We start from the raw sequence: 24501 nt of genomic DNA, 5'->3' as shown, positions 1-24501 counted from the left end.
CGTTTCCCGTGCGTCTCTCCTGCGTCGTTCCGGCCCGTCGGGAGCGCGGAGAGGCGCGTTTCGTGGTGTGTGGTAAGGAGTAGCGCAGCGCTGAGACCCCGGAGCGGCCGCGGCCATGGCGGATGTGACCGCCCGTAGCCTGCAGTACGAGTACAAGGCGGTGCGTATGGGCTCGGGGAGGACTTCGGGCTCGGGAGCCCTTTGGGGAGCGAGAGGCGGAGGAAGGTAGTTTGTCTGAAGGCCTGCAGGAAAACCGCGAAAGAGGAGAGGAGATCGGATCCGGGGTCCCTGTCCGGTCAACAGCATATCCGCCCCCTTCCAGATGCCACCCCAACATTCCCAACACTGTCCCTGGTGTGGGTTACTATGGGCATTGTTAGGAGCAGGATGGGTTAACTGATTTTATTGCCCTTTACTCATGCGCAATTGTAGGATACAACTAGTTGGTCTGGAGGAAAACATCTTTTTCTGACTAGTGATTGTCAGCACCTGCTTGCTCCGGTTTTTACTTCCTTTATCATCCTCTGGCATCCCTGTGACATAGGAATTGGCCCTGCTCCTGTCAGACCTTCCATAATACTGTGATCTTTTCAGAACTCGAATCTTGTCCTCCAAGCTGACCGCTCTCTCATCGACCGGACTCGCCGGGATGAACCCACAGGAGAGGTGCTGTCCCTGGTTGGGAAGTTGGAGGGCACCCGGATGGGAGATAAGGCTCAACGGACCAAACCACAGATGCAGGAGGAAAGAAGAGCCAAGTGAGTACCAAGGGGAAAATGGTTTTCCTTCAGAACCAAAATCTCTTTCCTTGAGCATTTGAACAGCTTTTTTTTGCTGAAATGCTGGGTGTAAGATGAGACATCAATAGCAGTGAAACAACTCTGTGAAGATAAAAACAACATTAGAAGGTTAGAAGGTTCTTTGTCCTCAACAAATGTACCTGAAGTGGAAAACAACGTTTAGACCTTTTTCTAACATACGTGTTTCTGGTCCATAGAGAGATCTTAATTTTCTTCATGATGTCTTTAAGACTCTTGCTATTCCCTTGTCACAGTAACTCTTTTTTTTTTTTTTTTCCATTACGGATTTCACAGTCCTATTTTTTTCCTCTGCTGTTGCCCATTTTCTACTTTTGTTGTTATAGACTAATGTTTAAGCAGCCATGGAACGAAACATGGGTTTTTTTCACTTTTTTTTTTGGGGGGGGGTATAGTTCTTTTCCTTTTTTGTTATAATTTATTGGGAATCAATGGCAATAGATTCTTTTGGCGCTTCATTTTCTCTGGCTTAAAAAAGAAAATGTGTCTGAGGGGTGAAAAACTATTCAAAATCCAATTGCACGATATTGTCATACAAAATAAAAAGGTGGCTTTGTTTTTTGTAAATGAATGAGGAGGATGTCTCACCGTGATATTCAGTGAATCTACTGGGAGAATGAGAGGATTCCCTTTTTGTTGCTGTGTTCCCGTAAAGAAACACACCTGCAAGTGACTAAGGCCAAATGGGAATTGTGCTGACGTGCAGTCACGTTGATGTTACCTGTGTGCCAAGAAGCTGAGAAGTAGGGTGGGCTTTCTTAGTGTTGCCTCTGAGGGGAAGGTTCTGCCTGTTCATTCACCATCACTGTGTCTGCCAGGCGAAGGAAGCGTGACGAGGACCGGCACGACATCAACAAGATGAAGGGGTACACGCTGCTCTCTGAGGGCATCGACGAAATGGTGGGCATCATCTACAAGCCCAAAACCAAAGAGACCCGGGAAACCTACGAGGTGCTGCTCAGCTTCATCCAGGCTGCCCTTGGGGACCAGGTGAGACAGCCCCGGGGTGAAGCCATGGTTTTGGAGAGGGAGGGACTCACACCTGGGTGCCAGAGAACCTTGCCTGTGGATATTCCTCTGTGGGCTGTGCCAATTTGCAGAGGTGGCTGATGTTTCCTGAGCACTTACTTTATATGAGACAGCGCTTCTCGTGTGGTTAGGGACCATTATGAGTCTGAGGCTCTGGTCAGGTGGGTGCTAGAGGAGGCAAAGATAGAGAATTCCAGAAGTTTGGCAGGCTAGTGGAAGACTATGGAGTGCCTATACCACCTGGAGAAATGTGGCAGACGATAGTGGAAGCCATGTCCTCTCCTTTCTAAGACCACCTACCTAATCATTTTTAAAACAGGGGTCTTACTTCAATTGTGTGAGTTTGGTGGCATTTTTCATTACCATTAATGAATATGATCAGAACCCGGAATGCAGGGTTTAAACAGGTATGACTCCTTACATCCTGTTGTCACATAAAGCTGGGTGGTGATGTTCTGCCTGTCATTGTTCTAAATGTTTGTTGGGTTGGTTTTGCCACCAGCCACGTGATATTCTTTGTGGGGCAGCTGATGAAGTTCTGGCTGTCCTAAAGAATGAAAAGCTTCGTGACAAGGAAAGGAGAAAGGAGGTTGACCTGCTTCTGGGTCAGACAGATGATACCAGATACCACGTGCTAGTGAACTTGGGCAAAAAGATCACAGACTACGGTGGAGACAAGGAAATCCAGAACATGGGTAACTGAACTCTTTATGTCCTGATCACATTAACTGGCTGCTTGTTAACCCCTAAACGTGATCTAGCTCCAGTCGTTAAAACAGCTGAATGTGTCAGTGAGTTCCCATAACCTGTGGTGTTTCTTGAATAGTTACTATTGCTGGACACCAGAATCCCTAGATCACTGCAGCCATTTCTTACTCTGGATCTTTTTGTTGTATAGAACATGGGAGAAAATCTGGGCAGAGCCTGGGGAGCTCAAGTGGTTGAGCAAGCAGAGCAGGGCCTTAACCCAGCTTTGGCAGGTGGGGAGGGCCTCGCTGCTGGCAGTACAGGTGGCTCTCTATGTCCATTGTAAAGTGAGTCCTTAGACCTGCCATCTGTCCTGAGAGGGAAGTCAGGCAACTGGGGAGGAAATGAGCTCCACGGTGCTTCCTCTCGCTATCTGTTCACTGTCCCTTCTAACCCCTTGTTGTTTCAGATGACAACATTGATGAGACATACGGAGTGAACGTACAGTTTGAGTCTGATGAGGAGGTAAGTGATGAAGCAAACCGACACAGCTTATTCTTGGTTTTTGAAATTGTTGAGGCAAGGGGACCACGACTAGTGTAAGGAAGCCCCCAGCTGAAGCCAGATAAATTTTGTGGTGTCGAATGGGTGTCAGACGTGGGCATGTATATTATTTTGCTAAAAAACTGGTGTTGTCATTTTTAGGTTTTAAAAAGCAAATTAAACTTATAAATGTAAACTTACATAATTTGAAATAAAACAAATGCATCGGCAAAAAGAAAGAAGGTAAGTACAGTGTATACCTTCACCGAGGGAGTGTGCTGTCACATTTCACTGCATTTTAACCTCCCTGTAATAATTTCCCACTGATCAGTACTGTGTCCTGCAGCCAGTTTCAGAAGAATGCACATTTGCCCAAGAGCCCGAGCACATTTTGTACGTGGTTGTTTAAGTAACAGTTGCAGCAGCCACTGAGGTTTACCATCTAATTGTGATTTCTTGAATATAAGTAAACGGGAATGGGGGGCTCTGGGAAATCTTTGCAAAGTTGCTTTAGAGTTTTGAGCGGTGAGTTTGGCTCTAGAAAGATAAAATGCCGGCCTTGGAATATCATGTGCTGGACAGGAAAAAGAGGCAAGTAGGAGGGTCAGAGGAGAGAGCACCAAGCTTGGAGCCACGCGATCTGGATTTTGGTCCTATGTCTTGGGCAGGTCATTTTGCCTCAGTTTCACCGTCTATCAAATGAGATGAGTGAAATAGGTGATTGCTGAGTCCCTTCTTCTAGCACAGTTAATAGGATTTTATGATTTTACATAGCAACAAAGAATACTTTGCTTGTAGCATTCATTCATTTAACGAATGCTTATTGTTAAGTGCCTGCTTTTAACATGACCACTGCGTCCCTAATGCAGTGTGAAGCAGTGTGTGAGTAAAGATGGTGGTGAGCAAGCTGAGTGTTGTCCACACTGCTGGACCCAAGATGCTTCTGCTTCGCTCTTCTCTTCTGCTAGCTGCCAGCTCTTTATTTCATGTATTGATCGGGTGTGTATGAGAGACTGACCCCGCGGCAGCCTCAGGTGCGGAGCAGAAAGGGTAGAAGCAGCTCACGTGGACCTGGAGTGGGAGGTCCACATTAAATGTACTCGACAAGGCTGACCCTGCTCCCAATAAGCTGTTGGTGTCGCCCCAAAGCTATCGCTCTGAACATGAGCTAACTCGCGGCGACTTGGGAGAGCTGCTGTGGTGATGGGAGTCAGCTCCGTATCACGAGCTGGGGTGGGGGCTCTTCCACAGGAAGGCGATGAAGATGTGTATGGAGAGGTTCGAGAAGAGGCGTCTGATGACGACATGGAAGGGGATGAGGCTGTGGTGCGCTGCACCCTCTCGGCCAATGTGAGTACAGTCTGCGCCTGCTCACTGCTGCGAGACCAGGGCCTGTTGGGGCGGTACTTCCTGTCCGTTAAGTCACTTCCTGAGCTCCCTTTTCATAGTGTGAGCCGCGATCAACACTTAGTGTCGTCGTGATTTTCTTAAGATTTTAGTCAGTCACCCTCTCTTTCAAAGGCCTGTGTTGATGACATCTTAGGTTGGTGTGCTCCTGAATTCGGGGTAGCTGAGTTTTGTCTCCGGAAAGTTCTCAGAAGAAGGTGGGCTATGGGTGGCGAGTAGAGCGGTGTTGCGTGGTGACAAGATGCAGTTGGACGTGACGGGCTCAGTGCCTGATTACTTGTGCAGCTCGTCGTCTCCGGTGAACTGATGAGCTCCAAGAAGAAAGACCTGCACCCTCGGGACATTGATGCATTCTGGCTACAACGGCAGCTCAGTCGCTTCTACGACGATGCCATCGTGTCGCAGAAGAAGGCAGATGAAGTGTTGGAGATCTTGAAGGTAGGGCCAGGGTCGTGGTATTGTGTGCCGTATAGCTGGATGTGACAGTGTATGAAGCAGATGGCTGTGTCCTTAATCCTGTTGTTGTCTTTTGTGCAGACGGCCAGTGATGACCGGGAGTGTGAGAACCAGCTGGTGCTGCTCCTGGGTTTCAACACGTTCGATTTTATCAAAGTTCTGCGTCAGCACAGGATGATGAGTGAGTATACAGTGGGCCCTTGGCAGTACACACGCGCGTGCCCAGTGGGGGCTGCGTCAGCACAGGATGATGAGTGAGTATACAGTGGGCCCTCGGCAGTAGACACCCGCATGCCCGGAGTGGGCTGCGTCAGCACAGGGTGATGACGGAGTATACAGTGGGCCCTCGGCAGTGCGCACGCGCGTGCCCGGAGTAGGCTGCGTCAGCACAGGATGATGGAGTATACAGTGGGCCCTCGGCAGTGCACACACGTGTGTGCGGTGGAGACTGCTGCCGTCATAGCTTCAGCACGTTTCGTTCATTTTTCTTTCTACCCAAGGTTGAAGGTTGATTTTATCCCACCCCTGCCTTCTCATCTTCCCTTTCTCCTTTTGCTGTTGGCAGTTTTGTACTGCACTTTGCTGGCCAGTGCACAGAGTGAAGCTGAAAAGGAGAGGATTATGGGGAAGATGGAAGCTGACCCAGAGCTCTCGAAGTTCCTCTACCAGCTCCACGAAACCGAGAAGGAGGATCTGATCCGGGTGAGGGCTGGGCTGGGCTGTCTGTGTGACTCCTGAGCCTGGAGGGTTAGCTTTGGAAAGAAACAGCTAGAAGGTTGCAGCGTAAAGCTAAATGCCTACTTAAGCGAGGAGGTTGAAGAAGTAAAGACTTTCTCTAAGTTCTTTGAGGGTTGTCAGTGTACAGATTAGAATGAACACGTTCACTTTGGTGCGGTTGGGAGGACTCTGACCTGCCGTCCTCACCAGCTCCAGGGGCCCTTTCCTGTTTTTTTACGCAGTAAATCATGGGTTTTCCTGAAGTAGAGGACAGAACACGTGTTTGCTGAACACAGAACCCACTCTTGCATGCCTTGGGGAGCACCCTTGGTGTTGACTTGTTTGAAATCCCTGCATTGTGCGTTGTCCCTTTTAAGCTGTTTGCTGATTTCGTCATCTGGTGGTCCCTGTGGCAGGTGTCTGAATGAAAAGGGCTGTCTTTCTGTTTCGGGTCTTACTGGTCAGCACCTGTGAGGCAAGCTTAGCTACATAGGGACGGAGAAGGACAAGAACTAGAATGGTGACTAATCATTGCCTGTTTCTCTTTCCCCGTTCAGGAGGAGCGGTCCCGGAGGGAGCGAGTGCGGCAGTCCCGGATGGACACTGACCTGGAAACCATGGATCTGGACCAGGGCGGAGAGGTCGGTGTCAGGCCCCCACGACTGCGGCGGATGGAGCTCCTGGGCTCAGCTCACTCACTTCCCATGTGTGTCTTTCCTTGTCCCAGGCTCTGGCTCCGCGGCAGGTTCTCGACTTAGAGGACCTGGTTTTTACCCAGGGGAGCCACTTCATGGCCAATAAACGCTGTCAGCTTCCGGATGGATCCTTCCGTCGCCAGCGTAAGGGTTATGAAGAGGTGCATGTGCCTGCTCTGAAGCCCAAGCCCTTTGGCTCAGAGGAAGTGAGTGAACTGCCTCAGTTTCTCCTAGCTCACCTCCCTTCTGGTTTGGATGTCACCCCAGTCACCACAGTGTGGCCTTGTCTCAGAGACAGGGGAAGCTGCTGCAGAGCTTTCCCCTGGGGATTTTGAGCCCAGGGCTCAGTACTGATCCCTTTGGCTTGGCCTACAGTGGAGAGTGACGCAGGAAGATTCCCAGGAAACAGTGCTGGCTGTCCTGCAAGAACAGTGCTCACGGGGTTGCCACTGTGATATGAACGCCTTTCCTCCTTCCAGCAACTGCTTCCAGTGGAGAAGCTGCCCAAGTACGCCCAGGCCGGATTCGAGGGCTTCAAAACACTGAACCGGATCCAGAGCAAGCTCTACCGGGCCGCCCTGGAGACCGACGAGAACCTGCTGCTGTGTGCCCCCACCGTAAGCACTGCCTGGGCCGCTGCTTTCCGGGGGGGGGGGGGAGTGTATTTTCGGGGGGCTGAGATGGTTCATCTCCACCGTACCCCCAGTTCTTCATTCTTTGGTGGCAGAGCTGTTCAGTGGTAGGATAAATCCCAGGACGTGATCTGTTTCCTGTTCTGGTGACAAGGCCACAGGAGTTAGGGCAGGTGAGCATTCCCGGGTGGGCAGGCCTCATCCGTGGCCTCTGTCTCAGGGCGCCGGGAAGACCAATGTGGCGCTGATGTGCATGCTCCGAGAGATCGGGAAGCACATCAACATGGATGGCACCATCAACGTGGACGACTTCAAGATTATCTACATCGCTCCCATGCGCTCTCTGGTGCAGGAGATGGTGGGCAGCTTTGGAAAGGTGAGCGGCTGGCGCAGCGTGCAGTGTGGGAGCAGGTCTGCTGTGCACTGCTTGTATCGCGGCGTCTCTGCAGTGCCTCAGGTGGTGGTCGCTCCACTTCAAAGTTGGAACTTGACCCAGGCCCAGTGGCATGTCCCAGACCTGTCCTGCCTTTTGCAAGGGTTTACTACTGTCTTTCTGTCGTCTTGTCCGTAGCAGTTTTCTCCAGTTGTCTCAAGAGCATTGTCGGAGTATTTATGAAGCCCCAGGTGGTTGCGTTGATAACAGTCGAGGTCCTGGAATCTGCCTGACGCACTGTCCCCTGGGTGTGCAGGGCTTGCAGGGAGCCTCTGCTTCATTTGCCCGAGTGTGAACTTGGGTTTGTTTATATGGTCGATCTGTTTCCCAATGGGCGGCTACCTACTTCTGTGCCTTGTGCTCGGACATTCAGGCAGAAGGTGTGGTGCCATGGCCCCTGCAAGCCTTGTCTCCTGACGTGCGTTTTCCCCACCCAGCGCCTGGCCACGTACGGCATCACTGTTGCGGAGCTGACCGGCGACCACCAGCTGTGCAAGGAGGAGATCAGCGCCACTCAGATCATCGTCTGCACCCCCGAGAAGTGGGACATCATCACCCGCAAGGGTGGGGAGCGCACCTACACCCAGCTCGTGCGGCTCATCATTCTGGTGAGCGGGCGCCAGGGAGGGCACAGCTGCCAGGCTTCTAGCTTTGCCGTCACTGTTCCGTGAGAATCTGCACTTACCTGCAAGTCCCCCGTAGGCACAGTGTTTCCTGTGTTACTCTTTTTATTTTTGTTCACGTCTGAACTCTTAGAGTATTCCATTTTCTCAGCACGCTTACTTTCCCCATTCCCATATTCCGGTGCAGGCCTTACTCTCCCCCCCTTTTTATGTTTTGGTTGCCACAAATTGTCCCTGTTGATGGTGGTCGAATAGCCTCCTTTAGTATTTCTTGTAGTGCAGGTCGTGTATTAGAAAATTCCCTCAGCCTTCTGTATGTCTGGAAAGGTCTTTATTCCTCCTTCATATCTAAAGGATATCTTTGCTGGATATATTATTCTTGGCTCATAATTTCTCTCTTTCAATAGTTTGAATATTTGGTTCCATTCCCTCCTGGCTTGTAGAGTTTCTGCTGAAAAATCTGATGATAATCTAATGGGCTTTCCTTTGTAGGTTACCGTCTTCTTTTCCCTGGCTGCCTTGAGGATTCTTTCTTTGTCGTTGATTTTAGACAGCTTCAATACAATGTGCCTTGGAGAAGGCCTGTTGGGATTGAGGTAATTAGGTGTTCTATTTGCTTCTTGGATTCGAGGGCCAGTTTCCACAAGTTTGGGAAGTTCTCATCGACAATTTGTTTGAATATATTCTCTGTTCCCTTCTCTCTTTCTTCTCCTGGTATGCCCATTATTCTTATATTGCTCTTTCTGATGGCGTCACAAAGTTCTTGTAGAGTTCTTTCATTTCTTTTAAGTCTCAAGTCTCTTTCTTCTTCCATCCATGTCATTTCCTTGTTTCTATCTTCGATGTCACTGATCTTTCCTCCATCTGGTCAACTCTAGTACCTAAGCTGGTTATTTCATTTTTAATTTCTTCTATTGAGTTCTTAATCTCCAGAAATTCTATTTGGTTCTTCTTTAAAATTTCAATCTCTTTTGTAAAATGCTCATGTTCTTTGATTGTGTTTCTGAGGTCATTAAACTGCCTTTCTGTGTTTTCTTGTATCTCGTTGAGTTTTTTCAGAACTGCAATCTTGAATTCTCTGTCATTTAAGTCACATATTTCCCTATTTTCAAGTTCCTTTTCTGGAGACTTTTCACTTTCTGATCTGTCTTGTTGCCTTGATTATTCATAACAATCACTGATTTATTATTTCTCTTCCTAGACCTCTACAGGAGTTGTTTCTGCAACAGGTTGATAGGAAGAGGTCTTTCTTTTGTTTTCCAGTATGTGTTGGTAGAATGTTTTATTTTCTCTCCGACTGCAGCCTTTTTTTTCCTCTCACACGGTAGTGCTATGTTTTCTCTGTACTATTCCAGCTTCTCACACAATGGAGGGATTCCCTGGGAGACAGGCTTCTCCTCTGTTAATAGTTCGCCTGGGTCACAGGGTGCAGTGTCCCTGTGGGTATGCAGAGAGCTTTTGAAGTTTCAAAGCTCTTCCTGCACCAGATTCAGAACCTGTATGTTTCAGCAGTTCTGTTTACTCCTGCAGGGATCCGCCCAGATAGGTGGGGTCAGGGGCGGGGTGAGTTGTCAGAGGTAGCCCAGAGCAATGGCAGCGACCACCACCACAGCCCGTCCTGCTTCCACAGCTCCCTCCCCTCTGCTGGAACCAGTTGGGCTTCGAATCTGTGTCTGTGGTCCACAGTTCTCAGAACAGCAAATATTCTGTTCTTTTGATTCGACACAGCTACTGTTCCGCTTGTAGCACCAGGCAGGTGGGGGCGGGGCGAGCTCTGGGAGGGGAGGGAGGGGGCGGCTAGTCTCAGTGCCTAAGGCTCCGTTCTCTGCTTGGCAGTGAGGGCTTAAACCACTGTTTTCAGCCTTTTTCCCTCAGTCTTTACTCCGAGGTCTCTGCCGTGAGCGTTGGGTTCAGCCGTGTTTTATGCTGTCCCCTCAGCCCTGTGGGCCATAAGCGGAGCCCTAGCAGTCCGAGTTCTTCCCTCTCCCGCAGCTGCGGTGGTTCCGGGAAGCAGCGAGCTCGGCGCACTGAGCGAGGTCTGCGTCCTGCGTCTGCGCAGCTCTGACTCTGCACTTCTCCCTTCCCTCCTCCCCCGCTTGCGCGATTCGCCCACCTTTAGTTGAATTCAGTAGTGAGCCTCTTCGTCTTGCCTGTCTGCTGTGCAGGGAGTCCTTCGTGGAGTTATTGTTGTTCGATTAGTTGTAAATTCCAGGGGAGCTTTACAGAGGCTCACCTCACACCACCGTTTTGATCCGGGACGTCTGAACTCTTGTGAGGTAAATGTAAACAGAGAAACGAAAAGAACTAGTAAGTCCTCCCAGAACCTCCCAGGGCTTTTTAAGAAGCAGTCCGTCAGAGGCCTACGGAGCGGTCGGGATGCGCTCCACACAGGCAGTGGGCACGCAGGCCCGTGACGGGTCGGCAGCCCCTGCTGTGTGGGAAAGGGAAAGGAGTGCTCGCTCTGTTGGTGCTTGGCATTCGGGAGGAGGCGCTGGCCATCGCCGGCTGGGTTTTGTTTATTGGGACACATTGTTTACAGCTGCTTCTGTGCGCCATGTAACGGACTGTGGCTCGCAGCCTAACGCATTGCCTGGCCCTTTGAGAACAAGTTTGCCAACCCCGTTTTAGAGCCTAGTCACTCAGAGTCTTGGGTAGGATTGCAGAGACCCCAGGTCACCCACAGCTACTGCAATGCAGTTTGCATTGTCATGAGATCCCCTGCTGCTGGGTTTGCTCACCAAATTGGAGAAGCACTCCTTAGACCCTGTGAACTCACCATCGGGTGCCTGCTGTCTGCCAGTCTTGCTGAGGGTCCCTGCCCAGAGGTGCAGCCCTAGTTGATATAAATGTGGTCTGATCAGCAGCTTCATTTTCAGTAAGTAGTGGAGTTCAGAACTCAGCTGCAGTGTCAGGTTTTCTTGCCGTAAAGCATTCCGTTTCCCTGGGCTGTAGCAAAGCAGCATGGGCAGAGCCTGTTACTTCCTGGGTGCTTCCTGGTGAGTTGTCTCCTTCGGTTTCTCTTGTTTTCTTTATTTGGTATATTCAGTCTGCACCTACAAAACACAAGCACCCCCAGGAAAGGGGCTGCACTCCTCTAGTCCTCGAGCTCAGTGGCTGCCCTCCCGTTCCTTAGGATGAGATCCACCTTCTCCACGACGACAGAGGTCCTGTCTTGGAAGCTTTGGTGGCTAGGGCCATCCGAAACATTGAGATGACTCAAGAGGATGTCAGGCTCATCGGGCTTAGTGCCACCCTCCCCAACTATGAGGATGTGGCCACCTTCCTGCGCGTTGACCCTGCCAAGGGCCTCTTCTACTTCGACAACAGGTGTGGGGATGGGGACATGTGTCACCCGGTGACCTTGCTGTCTTTCCCCTTCCAAAGGTGCTCTGTTTGCTTGGGTTTTGATGTGGTATGCATCCAAAGGAGAATACCGCTCCTGGGCAGTGAAAAGGACCCCTTATTTCCTCAGTGTTCTGGGCCTCATTTGTCTTAACTGTTGAACCTGCAGCTTTCGCCCAGTGCCCCTGGAACAGACTTATGTGGGCATCACAGAGAAAAAAGCTATCAAGCGTTTCCAGATCATGAATGAAATTGTCTATGAGAAGATCATGGAACACGCTGGAAAAAATCAGGTCTGTCTATGGTTTCTTATCACTTGTGAAATGTGTTCTTTTGAAATTTCTTTTTACCAAAAACCAGGCAAGGTTAACAAAGATAAAGAGAAGACACAATACAAATCACCAATAGCAGGAATGAAATGGGGTATTATACAGAACCCGAAACCATTGAAAGGATAGTAAAGGAATACTCTAAACAACTTTTTACACATAAATTTGAGAACCTGGAAGAAATGGACCATTTCCTCAAAAACCACCAGCTACCAAAACTCAGCCTAGATGAAATATAACCTGAACAGTCTTATAAACCATGAAAGAAATAGCATTTGTAACTTAAAAACTCCCCAAAAAGAAATCAGTCATAATATTCAGTTTATCCATCTACATTACCAAGGTCCCTTGTCTAAAAGTTTTGAGAGGTTCATACCAAAAGTGTAACAGTAAATATAAAGATGAAAGTTAGCTAGTGAAAGGGTACTTTTACTAGAAAGTATACCATTTTTTAGTCAAAAACTGAGTTTAGCCATGTTAACCAAGACAGAAACTAAGGAAAAGTGACAGATTACGTATTTATTTTTTTGTCTGCTAAAAATTAGTGTTACATTTAGATGAGACGGATTTAGGTGAAGAGGCCATTCTTTTCTTGGCACTAAATACTTGCAGGACTTTATTACCTACAAAATAGTGCTTGTCTCATACTGAGACTTATTTCTTAAGTCCTTTTCTAAAGGGTATTGCCCATTGTTTCATAAATATTCTAGCTGTTATTTCTCAGACACACTCTTCAGGTGGCTTAGGATCTTGTGCCTGAGCACAAATTCTTGAGATGCCTGCATTTGCGTCCGCATTGCATGTGAACATAAGGATAAGGTGCCAAGAGTTGGTTTAGCTTCCCAGTCCCGGACTGGCATGGCGCTGCGTGGGTGACTGTCTTAGGGTCTTGCCGTCCCTGCTTACGCTCCTGGGCCTGTAGGCGCTCCTCTTCAGACCTCGGTTCCTCTGCCTCCTGCTGTGGGTACCCCGGGCTGTGGCAGGGCTGGGGGAGCCATGTCTCCTGACTGATCTCTACTTAGGTGCTGGTGTTCGTCCATTCCCGAAAGGAGACGGGGAAGACGGCTAGGGCCATCCGGGACATGTGCCTCGAGAAGGACACTCTGGGTCTGTTCCTCAGAGAAGGCTCTGCCTCCACAGAAGTCCTTCGGACGGAAGCTGAGCAGTGCAAGGTGAGGACAGGCCGGCCGGCTCTCACTGTGCCTGGGACCGGCTCGACCCGAGGTCGTCCAGACAGTCCTTGGGGATGGCACCATGTTGCACACAAGTGAAGGCTGATCATGTGCAGGTGGCAAGGGCCAGGAGCTCCTATGAAGAGGTTAACTGGTGTCTGGGAGGGTCCCACAGGAGGCTCCCCTCATCACCCATTCGTTTTCTCTCCCACAGAACCTGGAGCTGAAGGACCTTCTGCCCTATGGCTTTGCCATCCATCACGCGGGCATGACCAGAGTTGACCGGACGCTTGTGGAGGACCTCTTCGCGGATAAACACATTCAGGTGAGGGGGCGGAGCGTGGGTGGCACCGTGGGTTGGCCCAGGTGCCCAGGGCAGAGGGTTGTGGTGAGCACAGTGGTGGTGCCGCCTCTCCCCACGCCCATACCTGCCTCAGGGAGGATGTGAACTTAGGAACGTGCCTGAGAAGCACAGCACGGCAGGCGTGGCAGTGACTCCAGGTCATGCCTTGTTCTCTTCCTCTCTCGGGAGAGCCTGTTTTCCATTGTCTGGTGACGCTAAGTTGATTAGTATAGGTTTGCACTTCTGCCTCTTAGGTGGCCCTACATCCTTGAAAGGTTAATTCTTGAGTAAGTGAGGACCCCAGGACTCCCTTCCTCTTTATTCTGTGACAGGGAGGGGACTCACGACACTCCTGCCAGAAGCTCTGGGGCAGGTTGCCTAGAGGAGTAGGGGACACTGACCCTCTGGTGGAAACATCTGTTTTCCTTACACCTCGCTTTGCCTCAGGTTTTGGTGTCCACAGCAACGCTGGCTTGGGGTGTGAACCTCCCCGCACATACAGTCATCATCAAAGGCACCCAGGTGTACAGCCCCGAGAAGGGGCGTTGGACAGAACTGGGGGCACTGGACATCCTGCAGGTACTGATCCTGTGTGTTCTCGGTGGGGAGGAGGACCCTGTGTGTGGAAGGCGAGGATGCCGTACAGAGAGCTGGCAGAAGGCGAGGGCCTGGACAGGAGCCTGGAGTCCCACCCAGCAGCCCTGTGGCCACAGCCCTGTCGCTTTGTTGTCTGCCCCAGATGCTGGGACGCGCTGGGAGACCCCAGTATGACACCAAGGGTGAAGGCATACTCATTACGTCTCATGGGGAGCTCCAGTACTACCTGTCGCTCCTCAACCAGCAGCTTCCCATCGAGAGCCAGATGGTGTCCAAGCTGCCCGACATGCTCAATGCGGAAATCGTGCTGGGGAATGTCCAGAACGCAAAGGTAGGGGGGCGCCTCCTGCCTTCTCCAGAGAGCCAGGTACCAGGAGTGGGCTGTGTCTGGTGCTGCGGGGCATCGGCATCTGGGGTCCTCCCTCCTGCACCCCACACCTCAGTGTGAGCAGTCTCAGCTGCTAGGGTATGGCAGACAGTTCCCCTTTGCTGACATTTCAGAAAGGACTGTTTTTTCATAATGAAATACACATTCAGGAGACCTATAATAGTCACTCTTACGGTTGGGAACTAATGTCCAGTGATCCTGGGAGCTTCTCATTTGGACACCAGTTCTGTATGCTGACACCACGCGCTGTTTCGTAGGACGCGGTGAACTGGCTGGGCTATGCCTATCTGTACATCCGAATGCTCCGGTCCCCAACCCTCTATGGCATCTCTCACGATGACCTCAAGGGAGACCCCCTGCTGGACCAGCGCCGACTGGATTTGGTTCACACTGCTGCCTTGATGCTGGATAAGAACAACCTGGTCAAGTATGACAAGAAGACAGGCAACTTCCAGGTGAGTGGGCTGAGGGATGGAGGCGAAGGTCTCAGCGAGTCGTAGTCCAGGAGACTTCTGGAGCTCACACTCCCGATTTGAGCCCTGCCTCGTGTCCATTGCTGGGAACAGTAGAAAGACAGGTGGGGCTGTGTGGTGCCGTCTGAACCTAGGGACTCCTGAAACGGTACGATAAAGCCTGATGGGGCCGCCTTTCTGTAGCTTGAATAAAGGTGCTAGTTCTGCTGTCTTTTCCATGTGGGTGTCTGTTCACTGTGGGTCAGATTATTGTGCCACCTTTCTCCGTGTGCTCGGGCCAGGCACTCGCCCTACGGGGTATCCACCCAGGGGCACGTGTTGTCCACGGTGAGAGGTTGCGGCCTGTGAATGCCCACGCCGGACTGAGTCTTCCTTCCTTAGGTGACAGAGCTGGGCCGGATAGCCAGCCATTACTACATCACCAACGACACGGTGCAGACCTACAACCAGCTGCTGAAGCCCACCCTGAGTGAGATCGAGCTCTTCCGAGTCTTCTCGTTGTCCTCCGAGTTCAAGAACATCACTGTCAGAGAGGTCAGTCCTCTCATATCTCGTGTGGGGACAGGGATCGGGTGCTCGCCGCCAGCTCGCCAGACGGGGTCTGTCCTCGGCTGCCCACCTTGGCCTTGACTTTTTTCCTTCTCATGGCAGGAGGAGAAGCTGGAGCTGCAGAAGCTGCTGGAGAGGGTGCCCATCCCTGTAAAGGAGAGCATCGAGGAGCCCAGTGCGAAGGTGAGCCCGTCTCCTCTGCTCAGGGAGAGGGTCAGGCGGTTTTCCAGACCTTCTTAAAGGGGGACCTTGCGTGGGGTTTGTGCTGTGTTACCTGCTCGGTTCTCCCAGCATCCTCCTCGTGTGTTCTTGTCACGTGGAGTAACAGTTACTTCACGTCTGTAAGTCAAGAGCTGTAGAAGGTCTTATATTGGCATGTGTGCCAAGAGCAGACGTGTGATTCATTTCCTCGGGCTCTTCAACGATTGTCCTCCTTCTGGCTGACCTTTTTCCAGATCAATGTGCTTCTCCAAGCCTTCATCTCGCAGCTGAAATTGGAGGGCTTTGCACTGATGGCTGACATGGTGTATGTCACACAGGTGAGGACAGTAGTGCTGCCGGGAGAAGGGGCCTCAGCAGTTGGCTTCCTTGTGCGTTGTGCGGCTTGGAGAGGCCGGACACTGGTGAGGGGAGGAGCCGCTGAGCTTTGCCCTGGTTGGCTCACTGGTTGGTGCATGTTGGTCCCACCCGTTTCACTGCTCTTGAGCATGTGGGAAAGGCAAGGCCTAAGAGAGAGTGCAGGGTGGGGCTCCATAGGGAGATCCACGAGACACAGCGTCTGCTTGCCTAGAGGATGGCTGCCCACTGGCGCCTGGGCTCACAAAGGAATCCAGAACTGGCAAGAGGCTTTATTGGCTACTCTGTCTTTACCTGTAAGCGCAAGTCAGTAGCACCCTTACTCTTGCTAGAGCCTTAAATGCTAAATGAGACAAAAGCTTTAAAATCATGCAATGAGCGTTAGGTTAAAATGCACGGATGCTCGGGCTGCCTTTTCTACTAGCCTGCATCCAGCAAGCACCTTCTACATAGAGGAGAAGAGTAATTACAGGGGGCTTTGTTACAGAACTGCTGAGGCTGGTTGCATGAGTGAGGCTGTTGAGCCATGTGTGGAGTGACTCCATTAAGTCTGGGGACAGTGGGGACGTAACAGGCATTGCTTTGTCTTTGCCCAGTCGGCAGGCCGGTTGATGCGGGCCATCTTTGAAATTGTCCTGAACCGAGGTTGGGCGCAGCTTACAGACAAAACCCTGAACCTTTGCAAGATGATCGACAAACGCATGTGAGGGCCTGGGGAGCTGGCAGCTGATCACCGTGATCGGGGTCCCAAGGCCGAGGGTGGTGGGAAAGACAGAGTGCACCTGACTGCTGGTCCTGATGCACGAGACGGGACATGCACCTGGGGGGCATGCACCCTGGGGGGGGGCACAAAGGGGATGAGGCTTGACCCTCAGTCCCCACTGCTGGCACGGTGTTGAATGACTTGCGTGGTCATAGTTAATCTCTCGGGAACCATAATGAGGGCAGTTTGTTACAAGCCTTGCACGAGGGAGTCACAGTTTTGTTTCTTACCTGGGTAGGTGGCAGTCCATGTGTCCTCTGCGCCAGTTCCGGAAACTCCCTGAGGAAGTAGTGAAGAAGATTGAGAAGAAAAACTTCCCCTTTGAGCGTCTGTATGACCTGAATCATAATGAGATCGGTACGTGGGAAGCTGTCCTTGACCCTGCAGCCCAGTCTCAGGCCGTCACACGGCATTTCCCAGACCTTGTGCCCTGACATCCCGGCCGCCCCTCCCGGCCCACTGAAGTCCTAGGCCAGTCTTGGGCTGGGACTCCTGGGCTCCACCCAGAAGGTGGGGAAGGGCCTGCCCCGCTGGCTCCCAGTGTGCAGATGTGCCTGGCAGCTGCCGCAGCCCCTGTGCGCTGTGTCCTCTCAGGCGAGCTCATCCGTATGCCGAAGATGGGCAAGACCATCCACAAGTACGTCCACCTGTTCCCCAAGCTGGAGCTGTCGGTGCATCTGCAGCCCATCACGCGCTCCACCCTGAAGGTGGAGCTGACCATCACGCCGGACTTCCAGTGGGACGAAAAGGTAAGGGTGTGCTGGGCAGAGGCCCTGGCCCCAGGTAGCCTGGGGAGAGCTGGGCTGGACGGCCATGTGCCCCTGCTGGCTCACGGTCCCCTGCCTGCCTTCCGTGCTGGCAGGTCCATGGTTCGTCAGAGGCATTCTGGATCCTGGTGGAGGACGTGGACAGTGAGGTGATTCTGCACCATGAGTACTTCTTGCTCAAGGCCAAGTATGCCCAGGACGAGCACCTCATCACGTTCTTCGTGCCCGTCTTTGAGCCGCTGCCCCCTCAGTACTTCATCCGTGTGGTGTCTGACCGCTGGCTCTGTGAGTGTCCTTGCATGCCCCCCCAGGGCAGTTGTGAGCCTGACCTTGTTGGAGGGAGGGTTCCCGTGTGCGCAGAGGGGCCCTCAGGTCAAGAGGACTGCCTCCTACCACCCGCTTTCTTCTGGCAGCTTGTGAGACGCAGCTACCCGTCTCCTTCCGCCACTTGATCCTGCCCGAGAAGTACCCGCCACCCACCGAGCTGCTGGACCTGCAGCCCTTACCCGTGTCTGCCCTGAGAAACAGCGCCTTCGAGAGCCTTTACCAGGATAAATTTCCTTTCTTCAACCCCATCCAGACCCAAGGTGGGTGTGTCGGGTCCTGGGCCGTCAGAGCCCCTGGAGGCCTTGTAAGGTCACTGGGGTCAGGGAGGGAGTGCTCAGGTCCCGGCAGGCGTGGCAGCCCCTCAGTGCCCACTGGCTGAGCGCCCCAGGCACTTCCTGTCTCACACACCCTTGTTCATGGGCAGTTTACCACTTGGTGCAGCTCACCAAGGAGGGCCATGTGTCGTTGAGCAGAGTGGACAAGGCCCCCCCATCACCTCGGGGAGCGCAGAGCACGCCTGTGTTCTGAGTGCTGTGGGCTGAGGGCATCTTGGGCGTTTCCCGTCTGTTCCTTTCACCAGCCCCATGGGATTTACCACGTGAGATATGGCTGTCAGTGTTCCATTTGATAGAGGGGGAAACTGAGGCAGCGGCACCCAGTTGAAGCAGCTAATAAATGGGACTTGGACTTTCACCCCATCTCGATGCCGGGGTTCGGCTCTTCCGTTCCCACATTAGATGCTTCCTAGGAGATGGAGCATCGGAGCAGAGAGACGGAGCCAGGGCCCTTTGCTCTGTGTCCTGCGCCCTGAGAAGACCAGCAGAGGAGACGACTTGGGCTCCTTTGCTTCTCTTGTTGTCCCACAAGAACTCTTGCTCTTTCCTTCTGTGGGGGAGGGAGACTGTGAGGGCACCAGTGGGGCGGCCTGCAGGCTGTTGGCCCTGATTGGGGGCATCCACGCCGGCGGCTGGCCTGCCCCTGCTGTCTGAGGAGCGCTCTGAGTGTGTCCTCAGTTTCACACCGCTCCATCGGTCCGCAGTGTTCAACACCGTGTACAACAGTGATGACAACGTGTTTGTGGGGGCCCCCACGGGCAGTGGGAAGACCATCTGCGCCGAGTTCGCCATCCTGCGGATGCTGTTGCAGAACTCCGAGGGGCGCTGTGTCTACATCACCCCCATGGAAGCGCTGGCAGAGCAGGTACACGGCGCGGTGTCACCTGGGTCTTCCCATGAGGAGGCCATTTCCATCTGAGCCCAGGTCCGGTGTTTCTGAAGCCTGGGTTTGATTTGCAGGGTCACTCGAGGCAGGACTGTTTGCTGTTTCTCAGTCACTCCCTCAGTTTGGGAACTAAAGAGAAGCCCTCATCCCTGAGGGTTTGTGTGGGGGGTGGGGGAACAGTAGCTTGAGACCTGCAGACCAGCCAGTCCCTGGCTTTTCAGTGTTTGTCACACTTTGGGGGGCGCTGCCTGGCCCACCGACACCTGCCTTCCCTCCCTGCCCGCCAGGTGTACATGGACTGGTACGAGAAGTTCCAGGACAGGCTGAGCAAGAAGGTGGTGCTGCTGACGGGCGAGACCAGCACAGACCTGAAGCTCCTGGGCAAAGGCAGCGTCATCATCAGCACCCCCGAGAAGTGGGACATCCTGTCCCGGCGCTGGAAGCAGCGCAAGAACGTCCAGAACATCAGCCTTTTCGTGGTGGACGAGGTCCACCTCATCGGGGGCGAGAATGGGGTACGGCTGCACGCACAGCATGGGCCCAGTGACCTTGGCGTTGGGCCTTGTGAGTGGGTCTGAGGCCAGACACGAGGAGCTTCTCTGGGAGGACTCGGCTCGTCACCTTGTTCCCAAGGGACGATGTGAGACACTTTGTGGTACTCTTAGTGGAGATTGGCTGCCATGGAGGAGGTGGAGCCAGAGACGGGAGCCCTGAACCTGAGGGGGGGCCGGGAGAGTACCTCCGGGGCGTGGGGCCGAGGTGGCGCCTGGGCCGTGGTGACTCTGCCCCTCCCTCTCTCCCAGCCTGTCTTGGAAGTGATCTGCTCCCGGATGCGCTACATCTCCTCCCAGATTGAGCGGCCCATCCGGATTGTGGCGCTTAGCTCCTCGCTGTCAAACGCCAAGGATGTGGCCCACTGGCTGGGGTGCAGTGCTACCTCCACGTTCAACTTCCACCCGAACGTGCGCCCTGTGCCCTTGGAGCTGCACATCCAGGTGGGGCCCGCCCTCTGGTCCCTCGTGGCCTCCTTTCCACACAAGTGGGTCTTGTGACCTCCGTCTCTCTTTCTCCCATGGTCCCCAGGGCTTCAACATCAGTCACACGCAGACACGCCTGCTGTCCATGGCCAAGCCTGTGTACCATGCTATCACCAAGCACTCGCCCAAGAAGCCCGTCATCGTCTTCGTGCCGTCTCGCAAGCAGACCCGCCTCACTGCCATTGACATCCTCACCACGTGTGCGGCGGACATCCAGCGGCAGAGGTGGGAGGCGCCAGGCCTCTGGGCATGGGGCGTCGGGTGTTTGGAGGGTGGGCCCCCTGTGGCTCGGGGCTGGGCGGCCACTGGAACGCTCTGAGCTGAGTTGGTGCTGTGTTGCCCAGGTTCTTACACTGCACCGAGAAAGATCTGATCCCGTACTTGGAGAAGCTGAGTGACAGCACGCTCAAGGAGACGCTGTTAAATGGCGTGGGCTACCTACACGAGGGGCTCAGCGCCATGGAGCGGCGCCTGGTGGAGCAGCTTTTCAGCTCAGGTAAGAACCTGGCCCAGCACGATCCCTGTGCTGTCGCGTGCTGTGATAACGGGCTTGGCGCTGTCCTCCACGGCGCACTGGTCCACATCAGAGCGCTTTTCCGATGGTGGGATGTACTACCTCGTCTGAGTAACCTCATGCGGCAGGACAAGTGCTCCCCCCACTTGCTAATGAGAAGGCAGGTGGGCATGCGAGGCCGTATCATTTCATAACCTGCTTTTCTGGACCAGTCCTTCAGCCCCTACCCTGGTTTTCCACAGGTACCAGACCTGCCAGGGTCATAGACCTGAGATGTGCCAACGAGACAACTGTGATCTCCCTAGGGGTCTGTGTGTCCGTCCCTTACTGCCCTGTAGCATTTCACAGTTATCATTTCGGCAGTGGAGATGGTCCTGTCAGAAGCACTTCCTGTCAGTTTGACCCTGGATTCTGTCTGGTTTGGGGCACACTCTGAGCTTGAGTTTGCTTTCATGGGCTGCGTTGGCACTTCCCAGTCAGCAGGGCCAGTTTCTAGCCTCCGCTGGGCTGGGGATTCTGTTCCAGGGTCCCCTTGGTGCCTCCGGGACAGTCACCCAAGCAGGGCGACGGCAGATGGGCCACCTCACACAGTACTGCGTTCACCCTGTCATATCAGACCTTGTTTCCAGCAGGCTTTGCTCTGCGTTCTGCAAGCAGGTCAGCCCCTGCGTCAGCCAGGGAGCCCTGCACTCAGTCTCCTCCTCTCCTCACCCCCAGGGGCCATCCAGGTGGTGGTAGCTTCTCGGAGTCTCTGCTGGGGCATGAGTGTGGCTGCCCACCTGGTAATCATCATGGACACACAATACTACAATGGCAAGATCCACGCGTGAGTCCAGCTGCGCTCGGCCCGAGCGGGAGCCCCTCTCTTAAAATGAACGTGACACCTGCAGACCCAGCAAGCAGGTGTTCGGGGCGGGGACAGTTTTCAGCCTTGACCTAGGCGCACACGAGCTTCCTAGTTGTCTGTCTGCCATGTTTCAGCAGCGGGGAACCGGGCGTCTGGCGGCCAGAAGGAACCTCCGAGCATGTAGTTACCCTGTTTGTTTTGTAGACTGGGAAAGTGACTTGGTCCAGAGCACACAGCCTTGTGATTGCAAAAAGTAGATTTGATCTTTTGCAGAAAAAGCTCGAATAATTTAACTCAATAATTTTTTCTCAAAATGCAGGTTATTTTTGAAGTGAGTTTTATTTTTATAGGCCTATTTTTAATGTCTGAACCTGCTTGTAGATTTGAAATGAAGTCAGGTGACTTGATAACTCAGGAAGTACACAGTTGTTAAGTGTGGCAGCTTGACTTATACATGTGCTCCTTTATTAGGAGCGATCTTGCTTTTGGCATTAGATGGGCTTTTAGTTCTGGGTTAGGGACCCTGCAAACTGCAGTGGCCGGTAGCTGAGTGAGATGGTGCATCGGCACCAGAACACACACCGTTTGCTGTGATGTGCCCATGTCGCCCCATGGCGCATCGCCCTGACCTCGGGGAGCTGAGCTCCTGAGTGTGGCCCGGTGCTCACACCCCTGCCTTCTTCCGTCTCCAGGTATGTGGACTACCCCATCTATGACGTGCTGCAGATGGTGGGGCACGCCAACCGCCCTCTGCAGGACGATGAGGGGCGCTGCGTCATCATGTGCCAGGGCTCCAAGAAGGTCAGTCCCAGCCTCGGAACACACGCTTTCATCTTAAGTGGAGGTCTTGTTTTCTGTTCTGTCAACTTCTGCTTTTATTTTCCACGTTGCTTTAATAAGCCTCTGCCGCAGGAAATTTGGTAGCCTTTTGCTTTTGTTGCTGCTCTGGACTCCATGGGAGAGGTTTTCGCTCTCTGGCTGGTTCCATCTTCCCTCAGGCACTGCTCAGCATGTCCCACTGTAACAAGAGCCGGTGATGCCAGTGGCACAGACACACCCAGCATTCCAGGCCCAGACCCCGCTCACCTTGTCCACAGCTGCTCTCCCCAATTTCAGTATTAGCTGCGTCTGTCACACAAGCTTGCCCTTGGCCCTTCTTTGAAACCGTGTTGTCACTGACTGTTCCTACTTCCCCTTCCTGATTCCTAGGATTTCTTCAAAAAGTTCTTATATGAGCCATTGCCAGTAGAGTCTCACCTGGACCACTGTATGCATGACCACTTCAATGCTGAGATTGTCACCAAGACCATTGAGAACAAGCAGGATGCTGTGGACTACCTCACGTGGACCTTTCTGTACCGCCGCATGACACAGAACCCCAATTACTACAACTTACAGGGTCAGTGGACCTCGTGGCTTCCACAGCCGTAGCTGGCCCTCTCCCTGTGACTCCCCACTGACCGCTCACCTTCACAGGCATCTCCCACCGTCACCTGTCTGACCACCTGTCAGAGCTGGTGGAGCAGACGCTGAGTGACCTGGAGCAGTCCAAGTGCATCAGCATAGAGGACGAGATGGACGTGGCGCCTCTGAACCTGGGCATGATTGCTGCCTACTATTACATCAACTACACCACTATCGGTGAGGGGCCGGTGGCGTGGCCGTGCGTGTGGGTGTGGCCCCCGAGGAGCTGTGATGGGGGTGGGGGGCCCGGGCCACGAGTGCACCTCCCAACTGGCCGTGTTTCTGCCAGAGCTCTTCAGCATGTCCCTGAACGCCAAGACCAAGGTGCGGGGCCTCATCGAGATCATTTCCAACGCGGCTGAGTACGAGAACATCCCCCTGCGGCACCACGAGGACAGCCTGCTGCGGCAGGTACGGCCGCGTGGAGCGTGTCCACAGGGCGGCCTGTGCACCCGAGCATGCAGAGCCTGTCTCTGAAGCACCTGTACACCCTTCACCCAGATATACCCTCCCCTCACCCCTAGTTCTGAAGGGTTGCGAGCCTGGGACAGGTGGGGCTTTGGCCCAAGAGTTGATCTCAGGCTGGGTCACCTGTTCGTCACCAGCTATTTTTCTTCTCTCCAGCTGGCTCAGAAGGTCCCCCACAAGCTGAACAACCCCAAGTTCAATGACCCACACATCAAGACCAACCTGCTCCTGCAGGCTCACCTGTCCCGCATGCAGCTGAGCGCCGAGCTGCAGTCCGACACAGAGGAGATCCTTAGCAAGGTAGGGGGGCCGCAGTGCGGGCGCGGGCTGCGGGGCTGCAGGCCTGTGAGGGAGCAGCCCCAACCGCACCTGCTGTCACACTCCTCCCCGCTCAGGCGATCCGGCTCATCCAGGCCTGTGTGGATGTCCTCTCCAGCAATGGCTGGCTCAGCCCTGCTCTGGCAGCCATGGAGCTGGCCCAGATGGTCACCCAGGCCATGTGGTCCAAGGACTCATACCTGAAACAACTGCCGCACTTCACCTCAGAGCACATCAAACGTTGCACAGACAAGGTGAGCTGGGGCTGCGCCTGAGAGCTGAGGGTCCTGGACTGGGGTGGGTGCTGGGGGCAGGTGTCGCTGGGGGCAGGCTCTGGGTCTGGTTCCTCTGAAGGTGTTGCACTGACATGCTAGATAGAGGTCGCACCTGGCAATCGAGGGCGGTGCTCTTAAGCCTGCTCAGTAGTGATTGCAGAATGGGGACTGACAGCTTCTTGGAACCCATTTCGTTGGCTATGAGCGTGTCTTCTCCCCCTAACCCCGAATGCCCACTGCAGGGAGTCGAGAGTGTTTTCGACATCATGGAGATGGAGGATGAGGAGCGGAATGCGCTGCTGCAGCTGTCCGACAGCCAAATGGCGGACGTGGCGCGCTTCTGTAACCGCTACCCTAACATTGAGCTGTCCTACGAGGTGGTGGATAAGGACGCCATCCGCAGGTGAGCCAGAGGGCTGCTCGGTTCCTTGTCCCGGGTCCCTGCTGCCATGGTGCTGAGGTGCTCCTGGTTTTGTCCTCCAGTGGCGGGCCGGTCGTGGTTCTGGTGCAGCTGGAACGAGAGGAGGAAGTGACAGGGCCCGTGATCGCGCCTCTCTTTCCACAGGTATGTCCTGCTAGCTGCCTTTTCTGAGTGTCTGCTGGAGGCCTTCATGGCAAGAGTCAGTACACGGTGCATCACCGTGGCTGTAGCATAGTGCGGGGCTCTCCTAGCTGTTTCTTCTCTCTCCTT

The 24501-nt window shown here is 53.5% G+C and overlaps 1 protein-coding gene across 2 annotated transcripts; it reads left to right on the top strand.

The window, feature by feature from the left end:
* SNRNP200 (small nuclear ribonucleoprotein U5 subunit 200) lies at positions 1–24472 on the top strand. 2 transcript variants are annotated; one of them, XM_074332525.1, is made up of 43 exons: positions 1–160; positions 595–758; positions 1637–1808; positions 2350–2542; positions 3004–3059; positions 4329–4427; positions 4770–4922; positions 5022–5121; positions 5506–5642; positions 6215–6298; positions 6385–6558; positions 6832–6969; positions 7205–7360; positions 7855–8025; positions 11174–11367; positions 11552–11675; positions 12734–12883; positions 13098–13208; positions 13674–13805; positions 13966–14154; positions 14469–14666; positions 15066–15218; positions 15336–15416; positions 15689–15772; positions 16406–16512; positions 16811–16929; positions 17167–17321; positions 17435–17624; positions 17753–17926; positions 18706–18866; positions 19175–19402; positions 19691–19882; positions 19971–20149; positions 20269–20420; positions 21156–21264; positions 21978–22086; positions 22495–22684; positions 22762–22926; positions 23039–23160; positions 23374–23517; positions 23613–23789; positions 24053–24213; positions 24294–24472. In XM_074332525.1, exons 1-43 carry the CDS (start codon positions 116–118, stop codon positions 24400–24402), a joined length of 6201 nt encoding a protein of 2066 aa, XP_074188626.1. In that variant the 5' UTR covers positions 1–115; the 3' UTR covers positions 24403–24472. The 2 variants fall into 2 exon arrangements, with proteins under 2 accessions (XP_074188626.1, XP_074188627.1); XM_074332526.1 differs by lacking the exons at positions 1–160; positions 595–758; positions 1637–1808; ... (2 more) ...; positions 4329–4427; positions 4770–4922 and having other exon boundaries at positions 5068–5194.
* The last annotated feature ends 29 nt before the right edge of the window (positions 24473–24501 follow it).

This window comes from Rhinolophus sinicus, linkage group LG05 (genome assembly GCF_036562045.2).
Source record: "Rhinolophus sinicus isolate RSC01 linkage group LG05, ASM3656204v1, whole genome shotgun sequence".
NCBI classification, from domain to species: Eukaryota; Metazoa; Chordata; class Mammalia; order Chiroptera; family Rhinolophidae; genus Rhinolophus; species Rhinolophus sinicus.
The sequence above is the reverse complement of the archived record's forward strand: the minus strand, read 5'-3'. Positions and strand labels throughout refer to the sequence as shown.

What these genes read in the sequence shown, in the direction of transcription:
- SNRNP200 (XM_074332525.1), top strand. Translation starts at nt 116, where the DNA reads ATGGCGGATGTGACCGCCCGTAGCCTGCAGTACGAGTACAAGGCG. An exon ending in AAGATGATCGACAAACGCAT is followed by an intron (nt 16,513 to 16,810) that starts GTGAGGGCCTGG and finishes TTACCTGGGTAG; the next exon opens with GTGGCAGTCCATGTGTCCTC. An exon ending in CAACCCCATCCAGACCCAAG is followed by an intron (nt 17,927 to 18,705) that starts GTGGGTGTGTCG and finishes ATCGGTCCGCAG; the next exon opens with TGTTCAACACCGTGTACAAC.